Consider the following 26,115-nt stretch of genomic DNA (forward strand, 5'->3'; position numbering starts at 1 on the left):
CTCCGCGGGGGCTGCAGGAGGGCTCGGGGCGCCCCTTCCCTCTCCGCCCTCGGGGCTGCCTCCCCCTCGGCTGGGGGGTTGCTCCGTGAGCCTCTCCCCTGGGGGTCCGCAGGGCGCCTCAGCCAGGCTCTTGGCTCTTTTGAGCCCCAGCGATGGGCTTGTGAACTTCTAGGGCAGGAGGCGCGTTCCTCTTTCCCCCCTCGAGGGGCTGGAGCAGCAACCGATCCCTTCAAAAGCGATGGGAGGGGGACCATCGCTTTCCCTGCTTTTGGGGAGGCTGAGGCTGGCTTCCCTGAGGAGGGCTGGCTCAAAAAAACCTGTGTGGGAGATGGAGGTGGTTGCTGGGAGTGCTGGCTGGGCTCCTCTGAGCATCAAAGCAAACCCCTGCCCCTCCGCTTTGTCCTGGCTGAGGGGCAAAGGGGGAATTAAAATGGTGGGAATGGGCTGTTTGCCTCCTGAGGAATCCAATTGCGTTTTATTTCTCTCGGGTTTTGAGTGCTGAAAGGAACAAATGGGTGTGTGCAGCGTGTTGTGTCCCTCCGGCTGCTTCCCAGAGCTGCAGGGGGCTCAGATGCGTGCAGGTCGCCCCAGGTCGGCTTTTGCACCAACATCAAAATGTCCTTGAAAAACCTGGGAACTGCAGCATCCTTGGGGAATTTCTAGTCCTACTATTGCTGGTGGGAAGGGCAAAGCTTGCACCAGGGCCAGCCTGAGCGTGGGGTTCTCTGCCACCAGCAGAGAATCTGCACCCTGCAGCTTTGGGCCTGTTCTCCTCTGCAGCTGAGCTTTGTGGTTGACCATGAACGCCAGCGGCCCTGGCTATCCCTTAGCCTCTCTCTACGTGGGGGACCTCCACCCAGATGTGACCGAAGCCATGCTCTACGAGAAGTTCTCGCCTGCTGGGCCCATCATGTCCATCCGAGTCTGTCGAGACGTGGCCACGCGTCGATCGCTGGGCTACGCCTACATCAACTTCCAGCAGCCCGTGGATGGTACGTGACCTGTAACACAGCCCTGAGGAGCTGCCTCCCAACGGAGGCTTTGGGGGTGCAAGAGAAGGAAGGGAAGGCAATGGAAAAGGGGAGAGCTGTTTGAGTGGATGCCTCAGCTGTTAGCTTGGTGATGTTCTGCTAATGTTGGGTTTTGGTTTTAACCAATTCCAATTTGCTCCCTTTTGTGGCTGAGGAGGTGACCTGTCCCACTCCCATCTCTGCGTAGAGACTGGGAGAGGATGTGGCAGCTTGGCTTTGGGCATGTAAGGGAGGAAAGGGGCTTGTGAGATTCACCTTCCTCCATGAGCTGATGGAGAAGGGCACCAACACCCCTCCTGCCCTTCCCCAGGGCAGCCAGCTGGCTGGTGGTGTGGGTGAGCAAGGCCACCCTCCTGGCAGGCAGCGCAGTGCTGTAACCAAAAGATGTTTCATGTTGAAGCAGCAGTGGTGGGAAGGTGTTGGGTTAGTTGCCCTGGAGACCAGAATCCTTACTGGGTAAGCGAGTTGGGCATCTGCCAAACTGGAGCTTGCGGTGAAACCAGCGATCCCACGGGAGTCAGATGCACTTTGGAGCAGGGAGAAAACATAAAAAAAGGAAGGATTGGTGTGGATGGAGGGGAGGAGAGCAGAGCAGCCCCTTGCCTGGCGCTGAGCTGCCTGTCTCGTTTAGGTTAACGAGCTCCTGTCCAAGAGGATCCCCGATTCCTGTGCCCACCTCAGCTGCTGTAGGACATGGAAGGGGATCAGTCTCTTACCCTTCTTTCTCCCTCTGTGTTTGCTTCTTTGCCAGCTGAGCGAGCCCTGGACACCATGAATTTTGAGGTGATCAAAGGCCGTCCCATCCGCATCATGTGGTCCCAGCGGGACCCAGGGCTCAGGAAGTCGGGCGTTGGAAACGTCTTCATCAAGAACCTGGATGACTCCATTGATAACAAAGCCTTGTACGACACGTTCTCTGCCTTTGGAAACATCCTGTCATGTAAGGTACATGTGCCCGTGGGCCCTGCAGGACAGGGCTTGCTGCAGAGCTGCCTTGTGTTCTTGGCAGCCTGCTCCAGCCAGCTGAAACTCATTTTCTTGTTTAACTTCCCATAAAGTTTCCTCTATTCCCACCTGCTTTGAAGCCACAAGGCCCTGCTGTGTTTCCCCTGGGAATGGGGGCTTTTTCACCCTGCCCCTGAAAAATTAGTGTGGGTTTTCTGCGACTTAACTGTAGAGAAAACCAGTGTCTCTCTTTCCCTCCTTGCTCTGTGTTTGTAGGTGGTTTGCGATGAGAATGGATCCCGTGGCTATGGCTTTGTTCATTTTGAGACTCATGAGGCAGCAACTCGGGCTATTGAGACCATGAATGGGATGTTGCTCAATGACCGGAAGGTGTAAGTACCAACGAGGAGAACATCTCCTCAGCTCTGTGCTTGGCTCTGCCCCTCACTTGCTTTGGTGCGTGTTTGGGAGCAAATTCTGCCCTGCTTTGCTCCTACCTCCTGCTGCTCTCTTTCTCCTCTCTTCCCATCCATGTCCATCCCCTGTGGGCATGATGGCTCTGAGTCACTTCTGGTCAGTGCTGGTGGAAGTGTGATAGTGGTTTGGAGCTGTGAGTGATGGTGGGGAAGGAGTCCAGCCCAAGCTAGGTTTTGCTGCTGAGTCAGTGTAACAAGAGCCCACAAAGGAGGGGTGGGGTGGTCATTGATCTCTGCTGCCAGCATCAGGCAACCTGGGCAGGAAGAGGTTTTATTGTTCTTCAGCTCTGTTTGCATTGCATCACCTAATTACCTGCATCCCTGCCTCAGCAGAGGCAAGTGACTCTGCAAGAGGCTTGGGGATGCCTTGAAGGAAGAAAGCTGGCACTTGGTGGCATCCTTTGGGGTCAGTTGGTGACACCCCAGTTGCATTCTATTCCCATTTTAGTGGTGCCAAGTGGGTTCTGAGTAGGGGAACAACCAAGTGGGAGATGCCGAAGTTGCTGGATGTGAAGCACAGAGTGGGTTTATGGGGGAACAAAGCATGGCCTAAGGTGGAGGAGTTTCTCTTGGCTTGTACTGATACAGATGTGCCTGTATCTATCTCATCTCTGCAATGGTTGTGGAGGTTTTCATGTCCTTTTTCTTGCTTCCTACAGGTTTGTTGGCCATTTCAAATCCCGCAAAGAGCGTGAGGCAGAGTTTGGGGCTAAGGCACTGGAGTTCACCAACGTCTACATCAAAAACTTTGGGGATGACATGGATGATAACAGACTGCGGGAAATATTCTCCAGGTTTGGTGAGTAGAGTTGTTGAAGCAGAATATTCTCATGTCTGGTAAACTGGAGACAGGGCAATGGCAAAGAAAGCTGGGGAGAGCGCTTGTTTGAGACACTGAGCCCCTTCTCTCCATGGGATCTGACTTGTTTTTAAACACCACTTCACCAAAGAACCACAGTAACTTAATTGTCAGAACATTATGTGTACCTTTCTGCTGTGGTGGAGAACTTGTATTAGGTGTTCTCCTGAAGAAAAGTTTTTTTGCTTTTTGGGGTAACAAAAATGGTGGAGGGGATTGTTTTGTTAGCTTTTAAAATTGTATTGAAACCAGCATGCTGCCTGGTGATAGGAGCTGTGGGAACAGGAGATGCTGAGTGTGAATTGAAAGCAAAAAAAGGCTGTCTCTCCTCTTGTGTTTGGCTCTTCTATGCTGCCATGGCCATCCAGTTACCTTACAAGGTGACTTCCAAGCACGATGATGCGTGCTATCGGCACTCCTTCAACAAGCACCCTTTTTCAGATGGAAACTTTCATTTCCTCTTGCAGGAAAGACGCTAAGCGTCAAAGTCATGATGGACAGCACTGGCCGCTCAAAGGGCTTTGGGTTTGTCAACTTCGAGAAGCATGAAGAAGCCCAGAAGGCAAGAGGCTCCTCACTGCCCGTCTGCTTGTAACCTGCTAATGTTCCCACCTCTCCTCAGCAGAGAACCTCCCCAGCTTCATGCTTCCCTGTGTGCTGGCACTGGCTGGAGTGCCTGGATGGGCAGGACCTGGCAGAGGGGAGCAGAGCAGAGCTCTCTGCTCATGGTGGGGCTGGACTGGTGTGGTGGATGGAGAGTAGAGCCATGGCCACTGGCTTCTTGCTGTACTTACAGCCCTTCCCTTTGCTGCAGGCGGTGGCCGACATGAATGGGAAGGAGATCAACGGGCGGATGGTGTATGTGGGCCGAGCCCAGAAGCGGCTGGAGCGCCAGAGCGAGCTGAAGCGGAAATTTGAGCAGCTCAAGCAGGAACGAGTGAGCAAGTACCAGGTAAGGGGAGAGTGGGATGCTCTGTCCTGCAGGTCCACACTGGAGGTGTGCCCAGGGCAGCCAGGGATGTCCTTGGCTTGGGGACAGAGCAGGGCTCTCCAGAGCCCGTCAGTATGATTGGTTGCTTCTGCAATTAAAAGACCTGCACAGGGGTTCAGTCACTCTCTGATAATGTCCTAGGAAGCAAGATCAGGAAAGTGGAGAGAGATCTAAACACAGGATGGTCTTGGCAAGTGAAAAAATAGGTCTGTTCTTTTCCAGAAATTAAAACGTTAGTCTGGAAATTAGGTGGCTTCCTGAGGTCTAGGAACAGCTTCATAGTGATGGCCTGGGTGCCCTCTTCACTTTGGCTATCTCATCAGTGAGTGAAGCACACGTGTGGTCCTGGTTCCTCCCCAGGTCACCACCCCCATGGTGGCTCTGGAGAGGATGCGTTTATGGGATGTCGCACCGTGCAGCTGAACTACTGGTGAAATGCTCATCCAGCTTGAAAAGCTGCTGCGAACTTTGGGATCCCGAAGGCCAAGGTCTTTTTCTGCCTGTTTGCAGGGGGTCAACCTGTATGTGAAGAATCTGGATGATGGGATAGATGATGAGAAGTTGAGGAAGGAGTTCTCTCCTTATGGCACCATCACCAGTGCTAAGGTGAGGGACTGAGGCTGTTGCTGGGGATCCTGGGGCCGGACTGGGGCACGGGCCTCCTGGAAGATTGCAAGCTGCAGATCTCCAGCTGGCCCAGACTCTGCCATATTAATTTTTCAAACCTACTGAGTTTGCCTGAGCAAATCCTTCCCTTTCCCCGAGAAACCTGTCCATGGAGCCCTGTGGGGGCAGCCCCATCTGTCCCACCCTGACCATGGGGGCTCCAATGGGGTACCTGTGGCTCACAGGTCCTGTGTGTCCCCCTGCTGCATGGTGGCTTCTGCAGTGATCTGTGGACTTAGCTGTTTTGTTCTAATTCTGTTTTAGGTGATGACAGAGGGCGGTCACAGCAAAGGATTTGGATTCGTATGTTTTTCCTCCCCAGAAGAGGCTACCAAGGCCGTCACAGAAATGAACGGACGGATCGTCAGCACGAAGCCTCTTTATGTTGCGCTCGCTCAGAGGAAGGAGGAGCGGAAAGCAATCCTCACCAACCAGTATATGCAGAGATTAGCCACCATGAGGGCTCTGCCTGGCCCTCTCCTGGGCTCCTTCCAGCCCCCTCCAGGGTACTTCCTACCCCCTATCCCTCAGGTGAGTCCCCATTCCCAAGTGGCTTTGTACAGGGACACCAATTTTGCCCTGGACTGGAGGAAGTGGGTGGCATTTGGGCTGAGGATCGTGTCTTGATTTGCATAGACCGAAGTGCAGACTGGCATGGGATCAGTGCTGGGCTCCTGTGTAGGCAGCAGGGCTTGCCAAAAGACCTAATTTAGACCTTATTGCTCTCTACAACTACCTAAGAGGAAGTTGTGGAGAGGAGGGAGCTGGGCTCCTCTCGTAAGTGACAGGGGACAGAATGAGAGGGAATGGCCTCAAGCTCCACCAGGGGAGGTTCAGGCTGAACATTAGGAAAAAAATTTTCACAGAAAGGGTCATTGGGAACTGGAGCAGGCTGCCCAGGGAGGGGCTTGAGTCCCCTTCCCTGGAGGTGTTTAAGGGATGGGTGGATGAGGCGCTGAGGGGCATGGTTTAGTGATTGATGGGAATGATTGGATTCGATGATCCAGTGAGTCTTTTCCAACCTGGTGGTTCTATGATTCTATGAAAATGCTTGTCAGGTGCAGGTGTGGATGTTGGGGTTGACCACAGAGGTGAGGCACTCCCAAATTTTCCCCAGCCACTGGTATTGAGCTGGGTATTTAAGTAGCCACTGACTGCTCCTCAGAGGAGGGAACCAAGGAGTTTGGTGGGAGGGTGTGTGCATGGAGAACAAGTCTCCAGAGGAAAGGAGGGGAAGGAGAAGGGTTGTAGAGGTGCAAAAACTTGTGGGGAGGATATAAATGTTGCTGCTTCCTGAAGCACAGGCAGCAGACTGGAGGTCGATCTTGAAAGTACTCTGGCATGCTGCAGAGCCTGGGTTTGGCTCACTTGCCTGTATGCAGCAGCTGCCGAGATGTCCAGAGTTAGATTTGTCTCATCTTCCAAGTCACCTTGGATAACATGTTTTCCTTTTCTAGCCACAAACCAGAGCTACCTTCTACAGCCCCAACCCAGTTGTCCCAGTCCGTCCTGCCACTCGCTGGAGTGCGCAGCCTTCCCGGCCTCCCTGTGAGTCAGTCTGCCCCTCCCTGAGGCTCTTGGCATGAGCTGGTCTCTGATAGGGACTGAGGGTCTCCAAAAGCAGCACGAAGCATGTAACTACAGGGAGCTGTTGCCTAGAGGGTTGGGGTTTGGTGCTGGGGTCACGATGATGAGCACCCAGGGATGAGATGTTGGGGTTGACCACAGAGGTGAGGTGCTCCCAAGTTTTCTCTAGCCACAGTTGCTCACCTCCATGTTTCCTTCCATGCCTTTGCCACCAAGAAGCTTCATTAATTGTGCTCCATCTTTACAGCAGCGTATCCTGCAGCTACCCCCATGCTGAGGGCTGCTATACCGCCCCGACGCCTGCTGATGTCGAACATCAGTACCATGCGGCAGGCCTCCACCCAAGTGCCCCGCGTGCCCCCCCAGGCCCAGAGAGTGGGTGAGTAGGAGCAGGACTTGTCTTGGACATCACCATAGTGGCCTCATGTTAGCAAGGGTGCTTGCTGCAAGCTTGGGTTTGCCTCTGAAGATGGACAGGTTTGTGGGGTTGCTCATGGAGGAGTCCACGTGGACTGGATGGGATGGAAGTGTTTTCTGTAGTAAAGAAGAATGTAACTTTGAGGAAGCTTGTGGTATTTCATCTAACAGGACAGGTTTCTGATGTGCAGGTTGGTCTTGTTGGCCACTGCTCCTTGAATACATTCGTTGATGATGATGATGCAGTCACAGCGCCCTAAGCTTAGTGCTCAGACTAAGGTGGAGGCTGGGACCTGTTGGGCAGAAGCAGAGGTTCTGCTTCTGCCTCTCAGAGGTTCTCAGCTGTAGCTGAACTGCTGCCAAGGCCAAGCCTCCAGCAAAACACACTCCTGTTAAAGGCTTCTGGAGCTACAGCCTGAGAACCAGACCTTGCTGGCACCCTCAGTGCCTTGCTGTGCTGGGGCTGTCCCTGTGTCCCATCTGCCTTGCCAGTGAGACAGATGTGCTTCTGGTGGGGTGGTGACCAAGCTGCTGTCCTGCTAATGGTGTCCAGAGCACACCTCACCCTGAGAGTGCTTCAGCCCAGTGTCTGGCCCATCACCTCTCTGCATTTCATGGTGGTGAGGAGGGAGAGGATGCTCACAGTGTAGCCCCCTTTGAGGCTCCTCCAGGGATGGGCTTTGAGGAGAGGCAGGAGCAGCACAAGGTGGAAGTTACCCTTCTGTTGAGAGCGGGTGAAGGTCTGAGGTCTCCCAAAACGTGTGATCGTCTGATGGGGCAGCGTCTACCTACAACCCCACGGCTTCATGCTATTTAGCTGAAAGTGGTCTCTGGCATTGAGTGTCTTACTGCTGAAGTGAGCAGGAGAGCTCTCTCTGGCTTGTCCTCTCTGTTTGTCCTGTCCTCTCATTCCTCTGCCTTTGCCTCCTGTAGGAGGGGAGCCAGGGTGTGCCAAGGTCTTTTTTCTTTTCTCACAACCCACTCTCCCCAGTGCTGCACCTGTTCTCCGTCTGCTATGCAGACAGGCATTTCTGGAGGAGAGACGATGAGGCGTAGGTTCCTTTGCCAGCTCTCCAGTCCCCTGCACAAAATCAGACAACCCTAGCCCAGTAAGCAGGCTGGTAGTGTCCCAGGGAAGCTTCCTTTGATTGGGGGCTGCTTTGAGCCCGTGGGGGAATTTTTCAGCCCTTTGTGGCTTCAGCCTTGCCTGTGTTCAAAAGGCTCCTCCTTACAAATGTTCCCATTCCTATCGCAGCCAACATCGGGACGCAGACGGTCAGCGCTCGGGTGCCCTCCTCGCCCACCCTGCCGCGAGGTCCCCCACAGTACAAGTACTCCTCAGCTGTCAGGAACATCCAGCCGATGGCACACATGCCACCCATGGTGGCTCCACAGGTAACTGCTCCGCAGGGTCCCAGCGTCAGTGTGGCCACCGCGACCTGCATCAGTCCGGGGTTAACACGGCCACTGGCCCCAAGCAGCCCTGTGGCTCCGTTTATGACAAGTGCTATGGGGAACTTTCATAGAATCGCCAGGTTGGAAAAGACCCACTGGATCGTTGAGTCCAGCCATTCCTATCAGCTATCAACTATTTCTTAGCAGCTGCTGAGGTAACTGGGGCTACGGATCCAGAAGCCACACAGCTGTGACACCTAACTCTGGCTTTCCTGGAATCTGGCATTTGGATCCAAACAGGCAGTGCTAGTATCTCCATCAGCATCTCAGAAGGATGAAATGCCCTGCTGTGTTCAGACCAGCCTCAAGCTCCACCAGGGGAGGTTTAGGCTGGACATAAGGAAAAAAATTTTCACATAAAGGGTCACTGGGCGCTGGAACAGGCTGCCCAGGGAGGGGGTTGAGTCACCTTCCCTAGAGGGATTTAAGGGACGGGTGGACGAGGTGCTGAGGGACATGGTTTAGTGTTTGATAGGAATGGTTGGACTCAATGATCCAATGGGTCTCTTCTAACTTGGTGATTCTATGATTCCCCCAAGCCAAGTAACTTATACATCACTTCCAGCCTTTGATTACTCCTCCTCTGTTTTGGTTTTTTTTTTTTTCTTTCTCCAGGTGGGAGAACCTGCCGTGCACATCCAGGGCCAGGAGCCGCTGACTGCATCCATGCTTGCAGCAGCCCCTCCTCAGGAGCAGAAGCAAATGATAGGTGGGTGTCGCAGCTGCTCTGCTAGTGTAGGTTCTGCTGTGGGGCTGTGTGTGTGGACTTGCGTGCACTGGGGAAAACTTAACTGCTAGGAGAAGCTGTGAGTATTTGTGAGATGGCTCTGATATTGTGCAACTTTAAAAAAAAATTGGAGCTGTGTTGGAAGGATGTGGAGGTAGCAAAACCCCCATGTCAGTATTAGCTGCTTGGCACTGTCAGCATCTGGAGAAGTTCTGCAGGAGAGGCGGAGCTCCATCCTGCCTGTGCTACCACACTGCATCAGTGTGTTTGCTGTTCCCCTGAACTCTGAGCCATCCTACATCACTGCTCTTGGGTGCTATGAACAGCTGGGAGGGGAAGAGGGGCTTGCATTGACTTTGAAAATGCTGGAGGTCTTGCGTAGTGGTGATGTACTCCCTCATGTTTGGAGCAGGTGAGCGCCTCTACCCCCTGATCCACGCGATGCATCCCTCACTGGCCGGCAAGATCACTGGAATGCTGCTGGAGATAGACAACTCGGAGCTGCTGTTGCTTCTGGAGTCCCCTGATTCCCTGCACTCTAAGGTAGAAGGCGCCTGGTGCACAAATAAATGACATGCCACAGGGCTATCTGCTGCTGCAAGGGAAAGCCATCATGGCCCAGAAGACAGGCCAAGCACACCGATAGCCACGGGAAGAGCAAGTAGCTGCCTTATTTTAAAGTGAAAAATGAGCAGAAAGAGGCCTGGGTTGATGGTGCCATACCCAGTGTCCCAACACTTGCCTGTCTTCAGCAGAAGCCTGAGAGCATGGGCCAAGCTCTGAGGTGGTTTGGAGGTGGCTGGGAAGTGAGAAGGGAGAAGCAGGCTGTGTGTCACTCCTCAGAAAGACATGGGGGAAATATTCTTTCCTGAGAAAAGAAACCAGATAAATGCTATCTCTTGGCAGCATTTTTTCTGTTTCCTTTTTAATCCTGGTGAATATTTAACTTGGTTGTCATCAAAACAGTGAGTTGACTGCATCTCCTTGTTGCTCTGTGGAGGCAGGATTTACTCTTACCCTTTCGCTGACATTTTTTTTTTTGAAGGAGCCTGGGCTCTGTAGGTGGAGCTGCCTGACACCACCCAGCAGAGCAGCTTGATTTCTCTCTAATAAGTTCAGACTCCTATAGAAAAGGAGCAGTGCCCCAGCATCTCTGTAGGGAAGAGACAGAAGAGGTCTGTGTGCTGATCAGTGTCCTGCAAAAGCAGCACAGTTGGATGTGTAAAAGCACACTTTTTATTATTAGCACACCAATTATTATTATTTAATTCCTCTACCTCTTGGAAGTGGGTTTGTGCCAAGGCCAGATTGGGATCTGGAATATTGTGTTTCTTGTGCAGTGTGCTCCTATGTTGAAGCAACTCAACTTCTCCCCCACTTTCTGCTCTCTTTTGTAAGATCGAGGAAGCGGTTGCTGTTCTTCAAGCACACCAGGCTACCGAGACGTCGCACAAGAGCAGCGTTGCAGCGTTCCTGCAGTGAGCCTGGGTAGGTGTGCAGAGCTGCTGCAGGTGTCGATATGTGTGTGGTACACTCAATATTGCTGGTTCCTGACTCTGAAACTGGGGATTTGGTTTCTTGTCCAAGTAAGACTTGAGCAATGTAAATGTCTTTGCAATATTCCATTTCTTAAATTGCTTCTGCCCTTTTCCAGACTTAGAACTATGTCTCTGCAGTATGATTATGTGGGGTTTTTAATTTGTTGATAAGGGAAATTAGATGACTCTGCAATTGGAAAGGAAGATAGGAAAGGACCTTGCTTTTCTGTAGGTCTAGAGGGCACCAGCACAGTCTTTGCTGGGACTGTGTTTTGCAGAACCTTATCAGTAGATCCCCTATGGAATGTTAGTGGTGCTGTGTGGGCTTGATCAGGAGAGCTGGCCCTGCTGCTGATGCTGGGACAAACCCATTAACGAGCAATGCACACTCTCACCTACCTCTTTGAAGATAGTATTTTCTTGGCTTGTGATCTCAAGGAAACTGTTAATCTAACTCTTGGTGAATTTCATCTTGTCTGGATGAAATTCTTCCTTTAGCAGGTGAAAATTGCATATGTGGGTTCTCCGTTTCTTGTAGACTTCTGGACCGAGAGCAAGCCCTGAGAACACTGCCTTTGAAGAACAGCAGCAACTGTGCCCACCGTGCTCTTGGAATTGTGCCCATACAGTGACCTTTGCTTGTCTTCATTGCCCCATCTTAGTTTTTTTGTCTATTGTAAACCTTGCAGAATTGCTTCCTCCTGCACCTGTGAAACTCCCCACGTTAATTCTCTTCTCACCACTGAAAGCATCTTGTGAAATGTAGTGTGGAACCCAGTTGGGCTTAGTAGCCCAGGAAATGACAAGTGTTGATGAATCGTCATTTTTAGTGAATTTATTGGGTTCTGTAGTTTTATTTGTTCCTGTAGCTGACACTAATAAAGAACTGATGCTTCCACCCTCAAGGCATGGGCTAGTTCCATTTGCAGAAAGGTAATAAATACATTTTATGTTTTGTAAAAGTGGAGGGATGGACTTGGGTTGGGCTGCTGCAACTGATGTTTGCAGCTTGTGGTGCTGGCAGGGTGGCAGTTGTGAGTGCTGGCTCAGGGGCAGGATGGAACATACAGGATCAAATGAACAAATTGCCAACAAACAAGTTCTCTGGATGCTTTCCAAGTCACAACGATGGCTTTATGCAAATTTCACACCACTTACCTGAATTTTATCCTTCCTAGCTAGCCAGTTTTAACTTCCTTTAGAAAAGTCATCATCTTCCTGCGATTCTCCTTTTGTAATGGATTTTGTATGCCTGCAGGAGTAGTAGTGCTGAGTGTATTCTGCTGGTCACCACACTGTGTGTGTCTGTGGTAGGTAAGACCCAGCTTTTGAGGTATTGTGGAGTAGCTTTAAATGAAAAGCTGCTTCTCTGATATGTGTTCTCGACCAGTGGCTTCAAAGAGTCACTGGTGGGCTTGAAAACCTTCATAACTGTATTGTGTCCTACTGGGACACTCCTTGCTCACAGGAGTAGCTGAGACCCCTTATTACTGTGTCCTGTTGTAGTCACCGTGGTCTCAATGCTCTGCTCTTCCTATTTAGGAAAGGAATTTCAGTCCCTAGAGGCTCCTCGGTACTTGAGACGGGCCTGTATTGACCTTGCTTGACTATGTCCTCGAGCTGACCCGACCTTCCAGCAGCACCACCTACCTTCTTTCCCTCTAACTTGTGTGCTGGCATTGCTGTCTCAATCTTCCTTCTGTGCTGAATCATACTTTTGCTGCTGAGTCATCCCTCCTACGTCTTGTTTTCCTTCCAGCATTTTAATAGAATTGCTTACACATTTGCCCCTGAGCAGTGTCTGCTCTGCTCGGCTGGGACTCTTCCCTGGTGCTTTGCATAATTCCTTTTTCTCACTTATTTTTTTTGGCAGTTCTTCCCCTGACCTCTTTTCCTCATAGTGGATGCCTCAGCCTGAACAGTGCACTATTTAAGTGAAATGCTTATAAAGGACTTTAATCCAGTTAACATACAGGACCTTCTTTTAAGTTGCTGTTTCTTCCAAAGTGTTTTATGCTTTGTCTCTAGAGGAAAAATGCATACTTACGTGAGTGTTATGTGTATAAGATGCTGGAACAGAACTGTCCAGGTAAACTTCATTCTGCTGTTGGGTAGCTTGTCTGTAACCTTTTCTCAGGTTAACATGCAAGTTTGGATGTGCCTGTGACACCACCTACAATGCCAGATATCTTGGCTTGAGAAGGCACCTGCAAATCTAGGGGGGATTCAGAGTGGGGCTAAGGACCACAGGGACATCAGCAAAGCCAAAGGAACTACGTGAACCAAGACCAGGGTCTTCAAAACCTTTGTCAGAAAAGGTGAATTTGGAGCTCGCATCCCCAAGTATGCTGGATGATCCTGGACAGTTTTCAGAGTAGCTCCCCAGCTGAACCCCTCAGGGAAGTCTAGGGTTACATGCAAATGTGGAACTGGAGTCTCTAGAATAGTTGCTGTGGCTTTTGAAAGGGGTGGATGAAGATGAGCCTCTGACAAGCACTTTCCAGCTGCCCATGTGGACAGCATGACGTTTGCATGCCTGGAAAGTGTTCTGCATGGCCAGCAGCACCATTGCTGGAACAGAAGGGGAGACAGGACAGAAGTGACCCCAGGCTTGAGGGAATGTCTTGTTGCTGTGCTTGATCTCTGTCTGCCTGGTGGCTTTGCTGGGAAAAGTCTTAAGAGGTAAGATATAAAAATGAATTGCTGTTGCTGAGAGGGGAAGGAGGTGGTGCTGCTGCTTAGAGGTGTTGAAAGGAATTGTAGATGAATAGTGCAGGTACCTGCCACTCCACATAGCAGCAGGGCTCTTAATTAAGAGCTATCCTTTTAAGCGAAGCCAGTCTTCCTCTTGTATTCTGTGACCTTTCTCTGCTTATCTGTTTACTGCTGGCCTGTGCTTCCCCACCCTCAAATCCATCACACTTGTTTGCCAAGAGCTCAGGCAGGACCAGCCACAGGATCAATGGAGCTGCAGTGATTAAAAGTGGGAGTGGAATGAATGGAGGAATTCATGCCCCTCAGGGAGTTATTGTTTCAAGGCCTGACCCATTACAGCTGATGAAGTACAGCCCCGGGACCTACAAAAAACTACTTAGTGTCAGCCTAAGAGAGGAAGTCTTTGTCTTCAACAGCATTAGAGGGATTGTCTGCTTTCTAAATTCATTTCAGTCAGGTACCCACTTGAAACACTGACTGTTGGGGGAAGTAAGGGGGATGGAATTTGAACCCTGACTTATAAGCCAGCTTCTGCTTCCTCTTCTGTATTGGAAATTGGCTCAGGTATAGTGTCATCCAGCATTTTGACTCACTACTGAAAGCACTCCACCCATGTGCAGCATGCAAGGGTGGAGCAATGCTTAGAGACCCTGATGTATCGTCACTACCTGACCACTGGCTTCCAAAGCAAGGCTTTGTACAGCAGTGCTTGATGTCCTCTGACACAGAGAGGGGACACTATGAAGTAGAGTGGTTAAAGTGTTCTAGTTCCCTTACATCATCCATCACAGAAAAACACACAGCTCTAAAGTGAAAATAAACATGGCTTTAATGAGAACCATTTTTAACACTTCAAGAATAACTCCAAATATCTCTATCTCCCTTTTAAATCAGTGCCATAGATACCAGACAAAAACGAGATTGAAAAGTATAAACATGCATTGAAGTAGTAAGCCAGACCTCAGCTAGGATGTTACTGAATACCCTCCTCCCAGTAACACACACCCTGCAGCGACTGCTCCAAAAGGCACAGAGGAGCTAAAGTGGTTTAAAAAAAAACCAAAACAAACAACCCCCCCAACACAAACAAATGTAAAATTCCCCAGCACCCAGAATCTGAAAGAAGTGCACAGTGTTACAAGGCAGGCTTAACTTGCTGCTGTTTTCTTAAATGTGCAGAATAAGTAAAAATAAAAGAAAGCTGTTACTGCAAACATCTGCCCAGTCCCACTAATGAGCAGAAACTCAGCTAAGGGGCAGCAGGGATGCAGGGGAAGAGGGAAGAAGTTGGGCCCTGTGCAAGCAACTGCCTCTGTTACAAGAAGGGTATGTGGTGCCAGGGCAACTGCAGCAGTTCCTGCAGCAACCTTAGTTAAGTAATAGCAGCACAAATGCAGCAAAACAGTCACTTGAATTAAAAAAAAACATCTCTGTAGCTCTTCAGAAAGTGAAACCAATGTGGAAAGAGTCCCTGAGGCCAATAGTAACAGGCAAGTTGACTTCAGCCAGGGAAGTTTACCTATATGCCTCTCGGGGAGGGGCATTAAAACTTTGAATGATCTTAAGAGCCAGATAATAAGAGTTTGATACAGATTGTGTGTCTTAACATTCATTGTGCTGGCATATAACCTCTTACATCTTAGCAGCAGTGGAAGATAGATTTCAATACCACTCTTGCATTAAGACTGGTCCCTGTAACAGTGTCAGAAGGGAAAAAGCTTTCCTTGTTGCTTGGTTACCCTAGGCTCTGTTCAGTTCTTGCAGTAATCTCAGTGCAGCTGTGTTCTTTGGTTCAGTTTTCAACAAGGTCTTGATATCAGCAATACTTGATTTGTAATCCTAGAAGAATATCTTTTTAGTGTTAGTACATTAATACTGCAGTCTGAGACTGTAGAATTACTACCCAGCAACAGAGGCAAAGGAACACAACAAAGCTTGTGACTCCCTCTCTCTCTTTGCTTAAGCACTGGCATTGATGTAGCTGTTCTAAAACATGCTTAAAGTAGGGCTGAGAAGACAATTTCATCACTCGAGTGGATTCTGAGTCCAACACCAATGCGCTAAGTCATCCAGTACTGCCTACAGAATCTCTCACCTGACACAAAAGGATAAAGCTCAACACACCATGTAGCTGCTTTGAGCATCTCTAGAAACAGAACCTAGTGCTGAGAAACTCACGAGATCCAAACAGCAAGCAGTGATGTGAAAGAAAAATTCCCCCTCGGCCCATACAGATCTCAGCTATCTGATGGCAGATGTTGTCTAGAAAGAAGAACATTCTAAAGGGCATCTTTCACCCCGATCATGCATGAACAGACTTCAAGTTCTAGCCTACAACTATTCAAAACCTCCTGACTTACCTTCAGTTCTTTAAGTGCTTGAGCACGTCTGTAGAGTGCCTTAACGTTTTTAGGATCTAACCTCAGAGCTTCGGTGCAGTCCTGTACTGCTTCCTTGTATTTCTTCAGAGCCAGGTAACAGAGAGCTCTGCAACACAAACACCTGGTGAGAGACCTTTAGCTAAAAGCAGCATCTACTGCTGCAACACCCACTGCAGATCTCAGCTAGTCCTTGCACAGCACAAAGCTGGACTACACAACCAGTCTTGCTCCTCGTATGCTATGTGATCTTACTTCTGGAGCTCAAACTTGTTTCAGTTATAAGGGGAAAAAAAGGAAACAGTTTTTCAGACTGACAAATAAAGAGGATTTTTAGAGCAACCTGCTCTGAAGCTAAAAACCTGCACTTCAAGGATGCAGGTTCCTAGCTGTACCAGTCCAGAATATGCTCTGCTTGCTATAGTTGCTTTAGAAGTAAGTCTGAGTATTTAAGCACAGCAGTCTGCCAGTTGTGGTTCATGGGGCAGTGGACACTACTCAAAACACCACAATCCTGGCAGACAAGCACTAAAGGGAGAAAACCCTTAGCAGCCTCAGCTGAGCGTCCGCAAGAGTTTTTGCTGTACTTGATCAAAGAACATTTTACAAACTACAGGTTCATTTTTTGGGGAGCAAACGCCAGACAGCTCTGTCAGGAGTGCAAGGGTGGCTTTTAGAAAGGGCAAAGAAGTACCTGGGCAAAAAGCTGAGTAGTACCTGTTGGTGTAAGTCGCACATTCCTGGTTGAGCTTTAAGCTCTCGCTGTACTTCTCAACTGCTTTTTTATGGTTTCCTTTCTTTACAAGTTCATTTCCTTCTTCCTTCAGAGTTCGAGCTCTCTCCGTGTCAGCAGCAGTCTGGTCTGGAAACGGCAGCAAAGAACAGAGAACGCTATAAAACTGACAAGATTTGCACAGCCTCTCACAAAGCAAATATCCCCATACCAGCGTCGAGACACAAAGACATCAAAGAATCCAGAATCAACCAAAGAGGCTGTGGCAGAACCAGGCCCAGGCTTCTCCAGACCTCTGCCCGAGCTGCAGACATGCCAAGCAGGCACAGCAGCTGCCTTGTTCATCGCCTTTCTGAGCTACAGGACTCTGCCCAGCCCACGAGCAAGCTCTCACCTGATCCTCCTGGTGGTGCCATTACAGGAGTGTTTGCCCGGGGGGCTCCGGCAGAGGGAATGCTCCACCTTGTCTGGGCAGAAACAGGGACCGTGGGGATTGGTGGGAGCTTCTGGCGCCAGTTCACACCATCCTTCTCCAGCAGAGCTTTAGTCATCCTGGAAGAGACAGCTGGCAGTCACCCCGCCTCTTGGCTAGCTGGATCATGCCAGAGCCAGAGTGGTCACTTTTTAACCCGGCTCACGCATCAAGGACAGCATCTCCCCACTAACGCCTTTATATGCGTCTGAACTAAATTCTGTCTGCAGACAGGACATTAATGAAAGGATCTTCTTGTCAGCAGGGCTAAAAATATCACAGGACGAGGGCTGGAATTGTCGGTGCTCAGCTGAGCGAGAGGTTGCTCCTCACTCCTCAGCCAGGCAAGCGATGAAGGGAAACAGACAGCTCCAGGAGGAGAAAAGGACTGTGGCAGGTTGCAAACCGAATCAGCACAGGGCGGACAAGGCCCTGCAGCCTGTGGATTAGTATTTGTTTGAGAACAGACACTGAGCAAAGCAGAAGGAGTCCAGGGAATTCATTCCCAGCATCTCGCTAGGAGCTGAGGGTGCTGGCAGCCCAAGGGAGCACGCCTGGGCCTGTGCCTGGCACAAAGCACCCAAGCCCTCAGCTGCTGCACCCAGAGCTGCGTTCCCAGCCTTTTGGGGTGACTCTTACCTGTTGACACCGTCATGTGCCGCCTGTACGGTGCAGTCCACCTGCAGCACCGTCTTGTAGTCCACGTAGGCCAGCGGGTACCTCTCCAGAGCCTCATAGGCAGCAGCACGCCGGAGGAGGGGCTTCATCCCAAAGGGCACCAGCTCCAAGGCGCTGTGGCACAGGGAGAGAGCGACTGGGAGTCAGCCTGCGGTGAGACGGGGGCAGGCGGCATCGCTCCGGGCCTGACACCAGTCCTGCCGTGACCCTCGCCCCAACCTAATGGGGGTGATGGAGCCCCCCAGCACCGCTCACCGGCTGCAGTCATCGACACAGAGGCTGCAGGCGCCATCCTTGAGGTGGCAGGCGGCGCGATTGGCCAGCAGCACGCTGCGCTCCTCGGCGGTGGCCTCCCCTGCACCGGGACAAAAAGGGAAGAGGCAGTCAGACCGAGGCTACCCACCTCCTGCACCGCACCATACCGTGCTGTGCTGTACCATACTGTACTGTACTGTGCCATCCTGTACCAAACCATGCCACATTTTGGGGCACAACAACCCTGTGCAGCTACAGACTAGGAGAAGTCTGGCTGGAAAGCTGCCCATAGCAGGACCTGGGGGTGTTGGTTGACAGCAACTGAACATGAGCCAGCAGTGGCCCAGGTGGCCAAGAAGGCCAAGGGCATCTTGGCTTGGATCAGAAACGGCGTGACCAGCAGGTCCAGGGAGGTTCTTCTCCCTCTGTACTCGGCACTGGTGAGACCGCTCCTCGAATCCTGTGTTCAGTTCTGGGCCCCTCACCACAAGAAGGATGTTGAGGCTCTGGAGCGAGTCCAGAGAAGAGCAACAAAGCTGGTGAAGGGGCTGGAGAACAGGCCTTATGAGGAACGGCTGAGAGAGCTGGGGGTGTTTAGCCTGGAGAAGAGGAGGCTGAGGGGAGACCTCATTGCTCTCTCCAACTACCTGAAAGGAGGTTGTGGAGAGGAGGGAGCTGGGCTCTTCTCCCAAGTGACAGGGGACAGGACGAGAGGGAATGGCCTCAAGCTCCACCAGGGGAGGTTCAGGCTGGATATTAGGAAAAAAATTTTTCACAGAAAGGGTCACTGGGCACTGGCAGAGGCTGCCCAGGGAGACGGTTGAGTCACCTTCCCTGGAGGGGTTTAAGGGACGGGTGGACGAGGTGCTGAGGGACATGGTTTAGTGTTTGATGGGAATGGTTGGACTCGATGATCCGGTGGGTCTTTTCCAACCTAGTGACTCTATCATTCTGTACCGTACCGTACCCCATCCCGTGCCGTACCTGCGGTCTCCAGCAGCTCCAGGGCTCGGGTGTAGAGCGCGGCTGCCGGCCCGTACTGCCCGCGGCGGAACTCCTCGTTGCCGGCCTGACGAAGGGCCCCGGGCGATGCCGCCATCGCGCCGCACCGGGACCGGAGACCGGACACCGCGCCCCCGGCGGGCGGGGCGGCCATGGCCACGCCCCTTGGAGGGGAGCGATCAGACCACGCCCCCATGGGTGGGCGGGGTTTCAAGCCCACGCTTCCTATTGGACTGACCCGCTCTGACCACGCCCCCACGAGGCTGCTCCTACCACGCGCCTCATGTCGGGGCGGGACTAAGCAACCACGCCCCCTCCATGCTGGGCGGGGCTGCTCTGGCCACGCCCCCCCGTGCGCGCGCTCGGCGCCGGCTTCCGGCGGCGGGCGGAAGTGGCGGCGCGGCGAGCTGCCATGGAGGAGTGAGGGACGGGAGCGACCCGCCGGCCCACCCGAGCGCCGCCATGGAGGCGGTGCAGCTGCGGAACCCGCGCCGGTGAGACACGAGGGTGGCGGGATCCCCGGAGGCTCTCCGAGTTCGAGGGGCGCCGGCGGGAGCGGGGCAGCGGCCGCGCTGGGTCCTGTCCCGCCGCCTCCCCGGGCCGTTTCCGCCGGCGAGGGGCGAGCGCGGCTCCCCCAGGCCCGAGGGCAGCTCTGCGGTGTGGGGGCTGACCCCGGCGAGCGCTGCCTGCGGCTCCCCTAGGCCCGAGGGCAGCTCTGCGGTGTGGGGGCTGAGCCCGGCGAGCGCTGCCTGCGGCTCCGGTCCGCGACGGTTCCTCCGCCGGTTCCTGTCTTCTGTGTCCCAGGAGCAAACCGGCGCCCTCCGCTCACGGGAAGCTCGGTTTGTTCTGTGGCCGCTTGTGGCGGAGTTGGACCGGAAAGTGGTTCCCCGGGGGGGTCGGGATAGCGGCTTAGGGGAGCCCGGTTTGCGCTGATCTGTCCGTGCTGTTTAAACACACCGTGCAGCAGCTGCCGCTGTCGGTGGCAGCAGTCAGTGCACCGGCAGAATGGCGTGGGGAGAAGTAGAATCATAGAACTACCAGGTTGGAAGAGACCCACCAGATCATCGAGTCCAACCATTCCCATCAAATACTAAACTATCCCCCTTAGCACCTCGTCCACCCGTCCCTTAAACCCCTCCAGGGAAGGTGACTCAACCACCTCCCTGGGCAGCCTCTGCCAGTGCCCGATGACTCTTTCTGTGAAAAGCTTTTTCCTAATTTTCAGCCTAAAATTATGTAATTGTGCTCCTAGGCTGCGAGGGGATCGGATACAAGTGTGGTAGTTCGGTACTTCTGCAGTTATTTTGTTTGAGTATGCAAAGAGCCTTTTTGGGTTTTTTTTCATTAGTCCCCTTCTTAATTTCAGCAAAAAAGATCTGCCGCTTGCATTACTACTTTTGAGCCCCTTGGAAACGGCAGCTTGTGTGTCACTGATAATGTATTTTCTCCCTTTTCTCCTCTTCCCACACCTCCCTTCTCCCCGTGCTCACAAGGACGAGTGATGTGTTGTTGGTTAATGCTTATCTCCGCAGAGAAGCCTGTGGCTGCTTTCAGTATTTCACCACTTCCTGAGTCTGCTTCTTGATGATCTTTCCTCTGCTTCAGGAAGCCATTGTATGTGCTCCATGCGTGAACTGCTTCTCTTGTACAGCTTTTGTGCATAAACATAATATCCAGGGATCATGAGTGGTTTCTCATTCTGTTTCTGAAGAAACTGGGAAGAAAAAAATATATGTATATATTTTTAGTATAGAAGTTAGCATGCCTGTGGCTGGAGCCGTGGTCTTTAACAGCAGCAGCAAGAGCTTTCAGTAGTGATTTGCAGTTGCAGGCGACCACTCATGTTTCATTTTAAACAGTTGCTGGTTGGGAGATCAGTAAGTTCTGAAAACTCCCAAGATTAACAAGTTCCTGTGTTTCAAAAACTTGCTTGAGCTGGTTTGGGGAGTTTGGAGTTTTTTTTGTTTGGTGTTTTTTGTGTTATTGTCTTGAGATTTTAATTTTTTATTTTTTTTTTTAGTTCATCTGAAAATGAAAGAGCGATTGTTTGTGGGCTACTGGAAACTGTTTGTTCCACAGGGAAATTCTTTGTTTTCAGCACTTTTTTTTTTTTCATGTAGTCCTTAGCTGTTCTGGGAGGTTTCTTGGTGAACAGCTCCTGGTGTCGTAGAGGTGGACTGAAACAAATGTGATTGATCTTGGTTTTTTGTGTATGGAGTCTCCCTGAAAGTTGCACAGGGCTGAGGTGGGGGGTTAAGTGAAAGATCACAATACCTAGCATGGATTTTTTCCCTTGGAAGTGTTTCAGCTGACTCTTACTAGCTGTGCATTTAAGAGGGATGTATTGAGATCCTGGAAGACTCAGATATCAGTTTCCTTTTATTTTTTTATCCCGGATAGACTTTTCATAGTCCATGTCCAGGCCCACAAAGTTAAGTTCTGATGTTAAAAATGTACAGATGAGATCAGTATTGCCTCATTCCTCCCCAAAAACGTATTCCATGTGTACTCTAAGGCATCAGGAAGATGATTTTCCCCTATGCATGGTCTTGGTACATATCCTTCCATACAAGATATTGTAATTTAGTAGGTATGTTCAATAGCTTCAAGGCTCTGCGGTGCTGTGCTTTGACCACCAATGTGTAGATCCAGAGTTGTGTTTCCACCAAGAGGAACTGTAGATTCATGTACCTGCTCAAATTCTGTTCTCTGGAATCACCAGTCCTCTTTTGCTATTGGATAATAATAGTATTCAGCCTCATATCAGGTGAAATAAACTGACTTCACAATCAGTTTACTTCATGCCAAGTCTCACATATGTTTAAGTGGTGCTATTCATTCTGTTCCCACGAAGACCAGACTGCCGTAAAATTGGATGTAATCATTTGTCTGTTCTTACATGTGCAGGCAGCTGAAGAAGTTGGATGAAGACAGTTTAACCAAACAGCCTGAAGAAGTATTTGATGTACTAGAGAAGCTCGGAGAAGGGTATGTGTTCTCTCACAATGTCCCTGTGTACGTCTCCAAGAACACATCTGTGTAATGGGCATGTGCTCAGTGGACTCTGATTTTTCACTTTTGTCACAATCCTGTTACTGCAAAGCCATGTACTGATAGGCAACAGTGTTTGGTTAGGAACAGAATAAAGAATTTTTCCTAGAGTATGATATCTTAATCTAAATGGTAGCTTACAACTCAGCAGCAGGCTGTTGAAAAATGCCAGTCTGGAGTTGATAGGGCTCTGTGGAAGCTTGAGAGGGTTTGTAGTTCATCCCTGCTGCCTCTTGCAGAAATGAACTCCTGTGGCGTTGTGCCACTCAGAAAGGCAGAGCAGCATGGGAATGCTCAGCGAGCAATGTATTTGCTATCTTAAGCACTTCATGTGAAAAAACTGATTTGTAAACCTGCCTGGCTGCTGTAAGTGAAGAAGCTGGAAATAGGCTTATATCTGACAAGAACAAGCAAACCTCTCTGCCCTGAGCTGCAGTTCTTACTGACGTTCAGCTGGTACTGCATGCTGGAAGAAGAGAGAATTGCATTTGTTGGATGTGTGTACAAGGCCATTCCAAAGCTACAGGTGGTGTAGTGGTCATTTGCTCTCAGTTTGCTGTGACCTATTTGTATTGTTATATTGTTGTGTTTAGATGTTAGTGGACTGATTAATTACATTAAAATACAAAATCTTTTTAGCAGAAGGATGGTTGATTTTTTTACTTGATGGCTGCACTTAGAAAAAAGCAAAAACATAACGTTTGCATTTTTAAAATGTTACTTTATTCAGTGTTTAATATTTCGTTTTATAGCTCCTATGGCAGTGTGTTCAAAGCTATTCATAAAGAAACGGGTCAAGTCGTTGCCATTAAACAAGTTCCTGTGGAATCCGACCTGCAAGAGATTATAAAGGAAATATCCATAATGCAGCAATGTGACAGGTAAATGCATACTGCAAACCCATTATCATTATGCAAAGTAAAGTATTGTCTATGATCTGGCATTTAATCAAATAAAAGCCATGATGTTACCTTAAATGTTTTTTAAAAGGCTGGACTTTTACGATCAAGTTACCTCGTACCAACTGAGTCATGTTAAGTGACCATTTGGGTAGTGTTAATCCAAGCAAAGGTAAGTCAACAAAAGCGTAGCTTGCACCAAGGCAGCATTAAGCGAAGTTCGAATAACCTTGCACTTGCTGCCAGCAGAGCGCCAAGCTTGTGCGTGGTTGCTGCGGTTCTCCCCATGCACCATCGCGTGTTGAACAGTGGTAACTTGATTGGGTGCTGGAACAGCAGTTCCCATGCCCAAAGGGGTCACAGCTTCTTAGCAAGTTGTGATAAGGACATAGAAAGCTGTTAGGAGAGGATTTTTGTTGATTATTTTTAAGGAGCACAGGGATGAGAGCCACTAATGCATGACTGCTCTTGCATGTGCATAATCTATGTGCTATTATCTGCTTGGGTGGCAGGATTGCCCTTCCTGACCACTTTCTGCCTGCGCAGGTTCTGATGCGGTACAAGCTATTTGCTGATCTGAGCATCCCCAGAATAACCATCTGGCAGCTCTGCGGACTGATGGGTGGCTCTCTGGGTTGTCTTTGCATGTTTCTTATGGGAAAAGATGTTGGTCTAACTTAGCTAATGAAGAGCTCATGGGTGTAGAAGGCCTCCTCTCAAAGTATGTCCTAGGCTGAAAGTTTAAAATGTGCTTTATTCTGGTGTTATTTTAACCTTAAATGCTAATTTGATAGACTTCAGGCATAGACAACTGTAAAATAAATTATATTAGCAATACAAAACTACAGTCTCAATCACTTAGTTTATTGCACTTCGTTCTCACTACCTTTTAAATGATGTTGACTGGTGGCGGAGACCAAAATGTAACTTGAAAAGAATGTTTGTGAAAAGTCTTACTGTGTAACATGGAAAGCATCGCTAGATGTCTCTTTCTTAAAGGAAATTAAATACCAACATTGTAAGGCCTAAAATGAGACCTTACAGTTATGAACAGCAGAGGGAGTGAATCACTGGAGCATCACAGTATCTGCACAAGCACTAATGGACGCGACATGGTGTGACAGACTTGCTAGTTTTACAGGTTTTCATTAGAAAATATTACACAAAGAGTAGATTAAGTGCACTTTTGTTCCTTAGCTGTACCAACAAAATTGGGAATTCCCTGCTTTTCTTTTTCCCGACAGATGGTCGTTCCAGTCAATATACTTCGCTGGGTTGTTTGCATTTTGGGCAGCCAGACAACTGACTGAGGGACAGTCCTAGGTTTTACCAAATTCCTAAAATCCATTCTGGATACAATTGTAGAAACACACAGGTGCATATAGTAGTGAGAGAACACTCCTCTTATCGAGCACGATAGCTGTTGTCCAGCAGACTTTGGGCCTTATTTGATGTTTCTATTTGGTTGCAAATGCTCTGCAGCAAGTTCACCAGGGAACTGCCATGGTCTGTTTCTTGTTCCCTTGTCCTGCCTTCTTGCTTGCCACAGTGCTGACCTTGTTGTAAGCCGGTTCAGGGAGCTTAACTGGATTGAAGGCTAATCACTCCTTCTTGCTACAGGCTTTGTTTTCAGGCGGTGGAGCTCCCTGCACTGACTTACTGCCAGGTCAGATGAGCAATGCTGTGGGAAAGAAGCTTGGCAGGACTGCAGTAGCCCTGTGCAAGTACAGACTGTTTTGGAATACTTTTGATCAGGGTTTCAGTGGCATTTCAGATCTGAATTTCTAAAACATACTAAAAGGAAGTTGTGGAGAGGAGGGAGCTGGGCTCTTCTCCCAAGGGACAGGGGACAGGATGAGAGGGAATGGCCTAAAGCTCTGCCAGGGGAGGTTTAGGCTGAATGTTAGGAAAAAGTTTTTCATGGAAAGGGTCATTGGGCCCTGGAACGGGCTGCCCAGGGAGGGGGTTGAGTCACCTTCCCTGGAGGTGTTTAAGGGACGGGTGGACAAGGTGCTGAGGGACATGGTTTAGTGTTTGATGGGAATGGTTGGACTCGATCATCTGGTGGGTCTTTTCCAACCTGGAGATTCTATGATTCTATGACTCCACAGTGTGTTGTGCTTATTCTGTTATGCTGGTTACTGCATTTGACCCTTTCTTTTCTCCTCTTTTTTTCACATTTCATAGTCCTCATGTGGTGAAGTATTACGGCAGCTATTTTAAAAACACAGACCTGTGGATAGTCATGGAATACTGCGGCGCTGGATCGGTGTCTGATATTATTCGATTACGAAATAAAACTGTATGTCCTTTCTCCTCTGAATGTATGAATGGGAATTATGGGTGTCCAGCAGCTCAGGGAAGTGGAGTAGTTTGGGCACAATTCTCAGTGTTCAATGCCTGACGCAAGCATTGGCCGTAACTTGAGATGCAGGTCCTTTGTTCCTCTGAAAATCGGAAAGCTGGTTACGTTGATTGAGTTTAGTTTTCCACATGATGTAATTGGGGGAGCAGATTTTGGCTTGTTGGTTTTCCTGAAGACCCAGACTGATGCTGAACAACAGACTTTACCTCACCTTACTTTGGTTATTGCAGAATAAGAGTTACTAGTTTAGAGAAAGAATAATGGTATGTGCAGTGTGCTATATGTGTATGTGTGTGCTGGTTGTAATCTAATTCTACTACATAATGCTGTGAGTTGCTAACTAACTTCCCATTAGTAAGACAACATTTAGAGAAGGCAATTAAATGGCAATTAGTGTATCTCAGGAAAACAAAGACTAAAATAAGTGTTGCATCTCAGCTGATGGGTTGGCAGTAACACTTCTCTTCTTTAGCTCACAGAGGAGGAAATTGCTACAATAGTACAATCAACGCTGAAAGGACTAGAGTACCTGCATTTTATGAGGAAAATACACAGGGACATCAAAGCTGGAAATATATTGCTAAATACCGAGGGGCACGCTAAGCTTGCAGATTTTGGAGTGGCAGGACAACTTACGGTATGTAAACCCAAGCCGGCTGTGTATGCTTCATCTTTTTAACATGCATGTGAGTACGATGTGCGTGTGGAGACTTTGAGAAATTGTTCTAAAATGGTTTTTACCATTTCACATCAATGTAACAAGATGGTAAAGCAGCAACAGATTAGAGTAGAGCTCTGTGGAAGCCGTTGTACCTAAGCAGTGGCTTGCAATGGCATTTGCTCTTTTCTTCAGGGTATTTGTAACTTCAGTAGGC

General features: G+C 49.8%; 3 protein-coding genes across 7 annotated transcripts in view; 2 read left to right on the forward strand and 1 right to left on the reverse strand.

Annotated features, from left to right (window-relative positions):
• The first annotated feature begins 785 nt into the window (after positions 1–785).
• On the forward strand, positions 786–11,738 carry PABPC1L (poly(A) binding protein cytoplasmic 1 like). 2 transcript variants are annotated; one of them, XM_069872082.1, is made up of 15 exons: positions 786–992; positions 1,783–1,976; positions 2,253–2,368; positions 3,112–3,251; positions 3,779–3,873; positions 4,126–4,263; positions 4,813–4,908; positions 5,233–5,499; positions 6,426–6,516; positions 6,803–6,934; positions 8,228–8,367; positions 9,043–9,136; positions 9,567–9,697; positions 10,553–10,642; positions 11,231–11,738. In XM_069872082.1, the coding sequence occupies exons 1-14, from the start codon at positions 800–802 to the stop codon at positions 10,634–10,636; spliced, it is 1,911 nt and encodes a 636-aa protein (XP_069728183.1). In that variant the 5' UTR covers positions 786–799; the 3' UTR covers positions 10,637–10,642; positions 11,231–11,738. The 2 variants fall into 2 exon arrangements, with proteins under 2 accessions (XP_069728183.1, XP_069728182.1); XM_069872081.1 differs by lacking the exons at positions 3,779–3,873; positions 5,233–5,499; positions 6,426–6,516; ... (4 more) ...; positions 10,553–10,642; positions 11,231–11,738.
• A 2,475-nt stretch (positions 11,739–14,213) lies between these two features.
• TOMM34 (translocase of outer mitochondrial membrane 34) lies at positions 14,214–19,035 on the reverse strand. Of its 2 annotated transcripts, none has more exons than XM_069871915.1 (7): positions 18,908–19,035; positions 17,924–18,023; positions 17,630–17,782; positions 16,913–17,070; positions 16,503–16,647; positions 15,768–15,894; positions 14,214–15,246 (listed from the first exon to the last, which is right to left on the reverse strand). In XM_069871915.1, exons 1-7 carry the CDS (start codon positions 19,020–19,022, stop codon positions 15,148–15,150), a joined length of 897 nt encoding a protein of 298 aa, XP_069728016.1. In that variant the 5' UTR covers positions 19,023–19,035; the 3' UTR covers positions 14,214–15,147. The 2 variants fall into 2 exon arrangements, with proteins under 2 accessions (XP_069728016.1, XP_069728015.1); XM_069871914.1 differs by having other exon boundaries at positions 15,768–15,909.
• Positions 19,036–19,292: 257 nt separating this feature from the next.
• Positions 19,293–26,115, forward strand: part of STK4 (serine/threonine kinase 4) — a 46,208-nt gene continuing 39,385 nt past the window's right edge. For all 3 annotated transcript variants that reach the window (XM_069871629.1, XM_069871630.1, XM_069871631.1), the window contains exons 1-5: positions 19,293–19,419; positions 21,833–21,913; positions 22,729–22,857; positions 25,063–25,177; positions 25,713–25,877. In XM_069871629.1, coding sequence (XP_069727730.1) covers positions 19,388–19,419; positions 21,833–21,913; positions 22,729–22,857; positions 25,063–25,177; positions 25,713–25,877 — 522 coding nt within the window. In that variant the 5' untranslated portion in view covers positions 19,293–19,387. The remainder of the gene's footprint in view (positions 19,420–21,832; positions 21,914–22,728; positions 22,858–25,062; positions 25,178–25,712; positions 25,878–26,115) is intronic.

The sequence above is a fragment of the Phaenicophaeus curvirostris genome, chromosome 18 (genome assembly GCF_032191515.1).
Source record: "Phaenicophaeus curvirostris isolate KB17595 chromosome 18, BPBGC_Pcur_1.0, whole genome shotgun sequence".
Classification (NCBI taxonomy): Eukaryota; Metazoa; Chordata; class Aves; order Cuculiformes; family Cuculidae; genus Phaenicophaeus; species Phaenicophaeus curvirostris.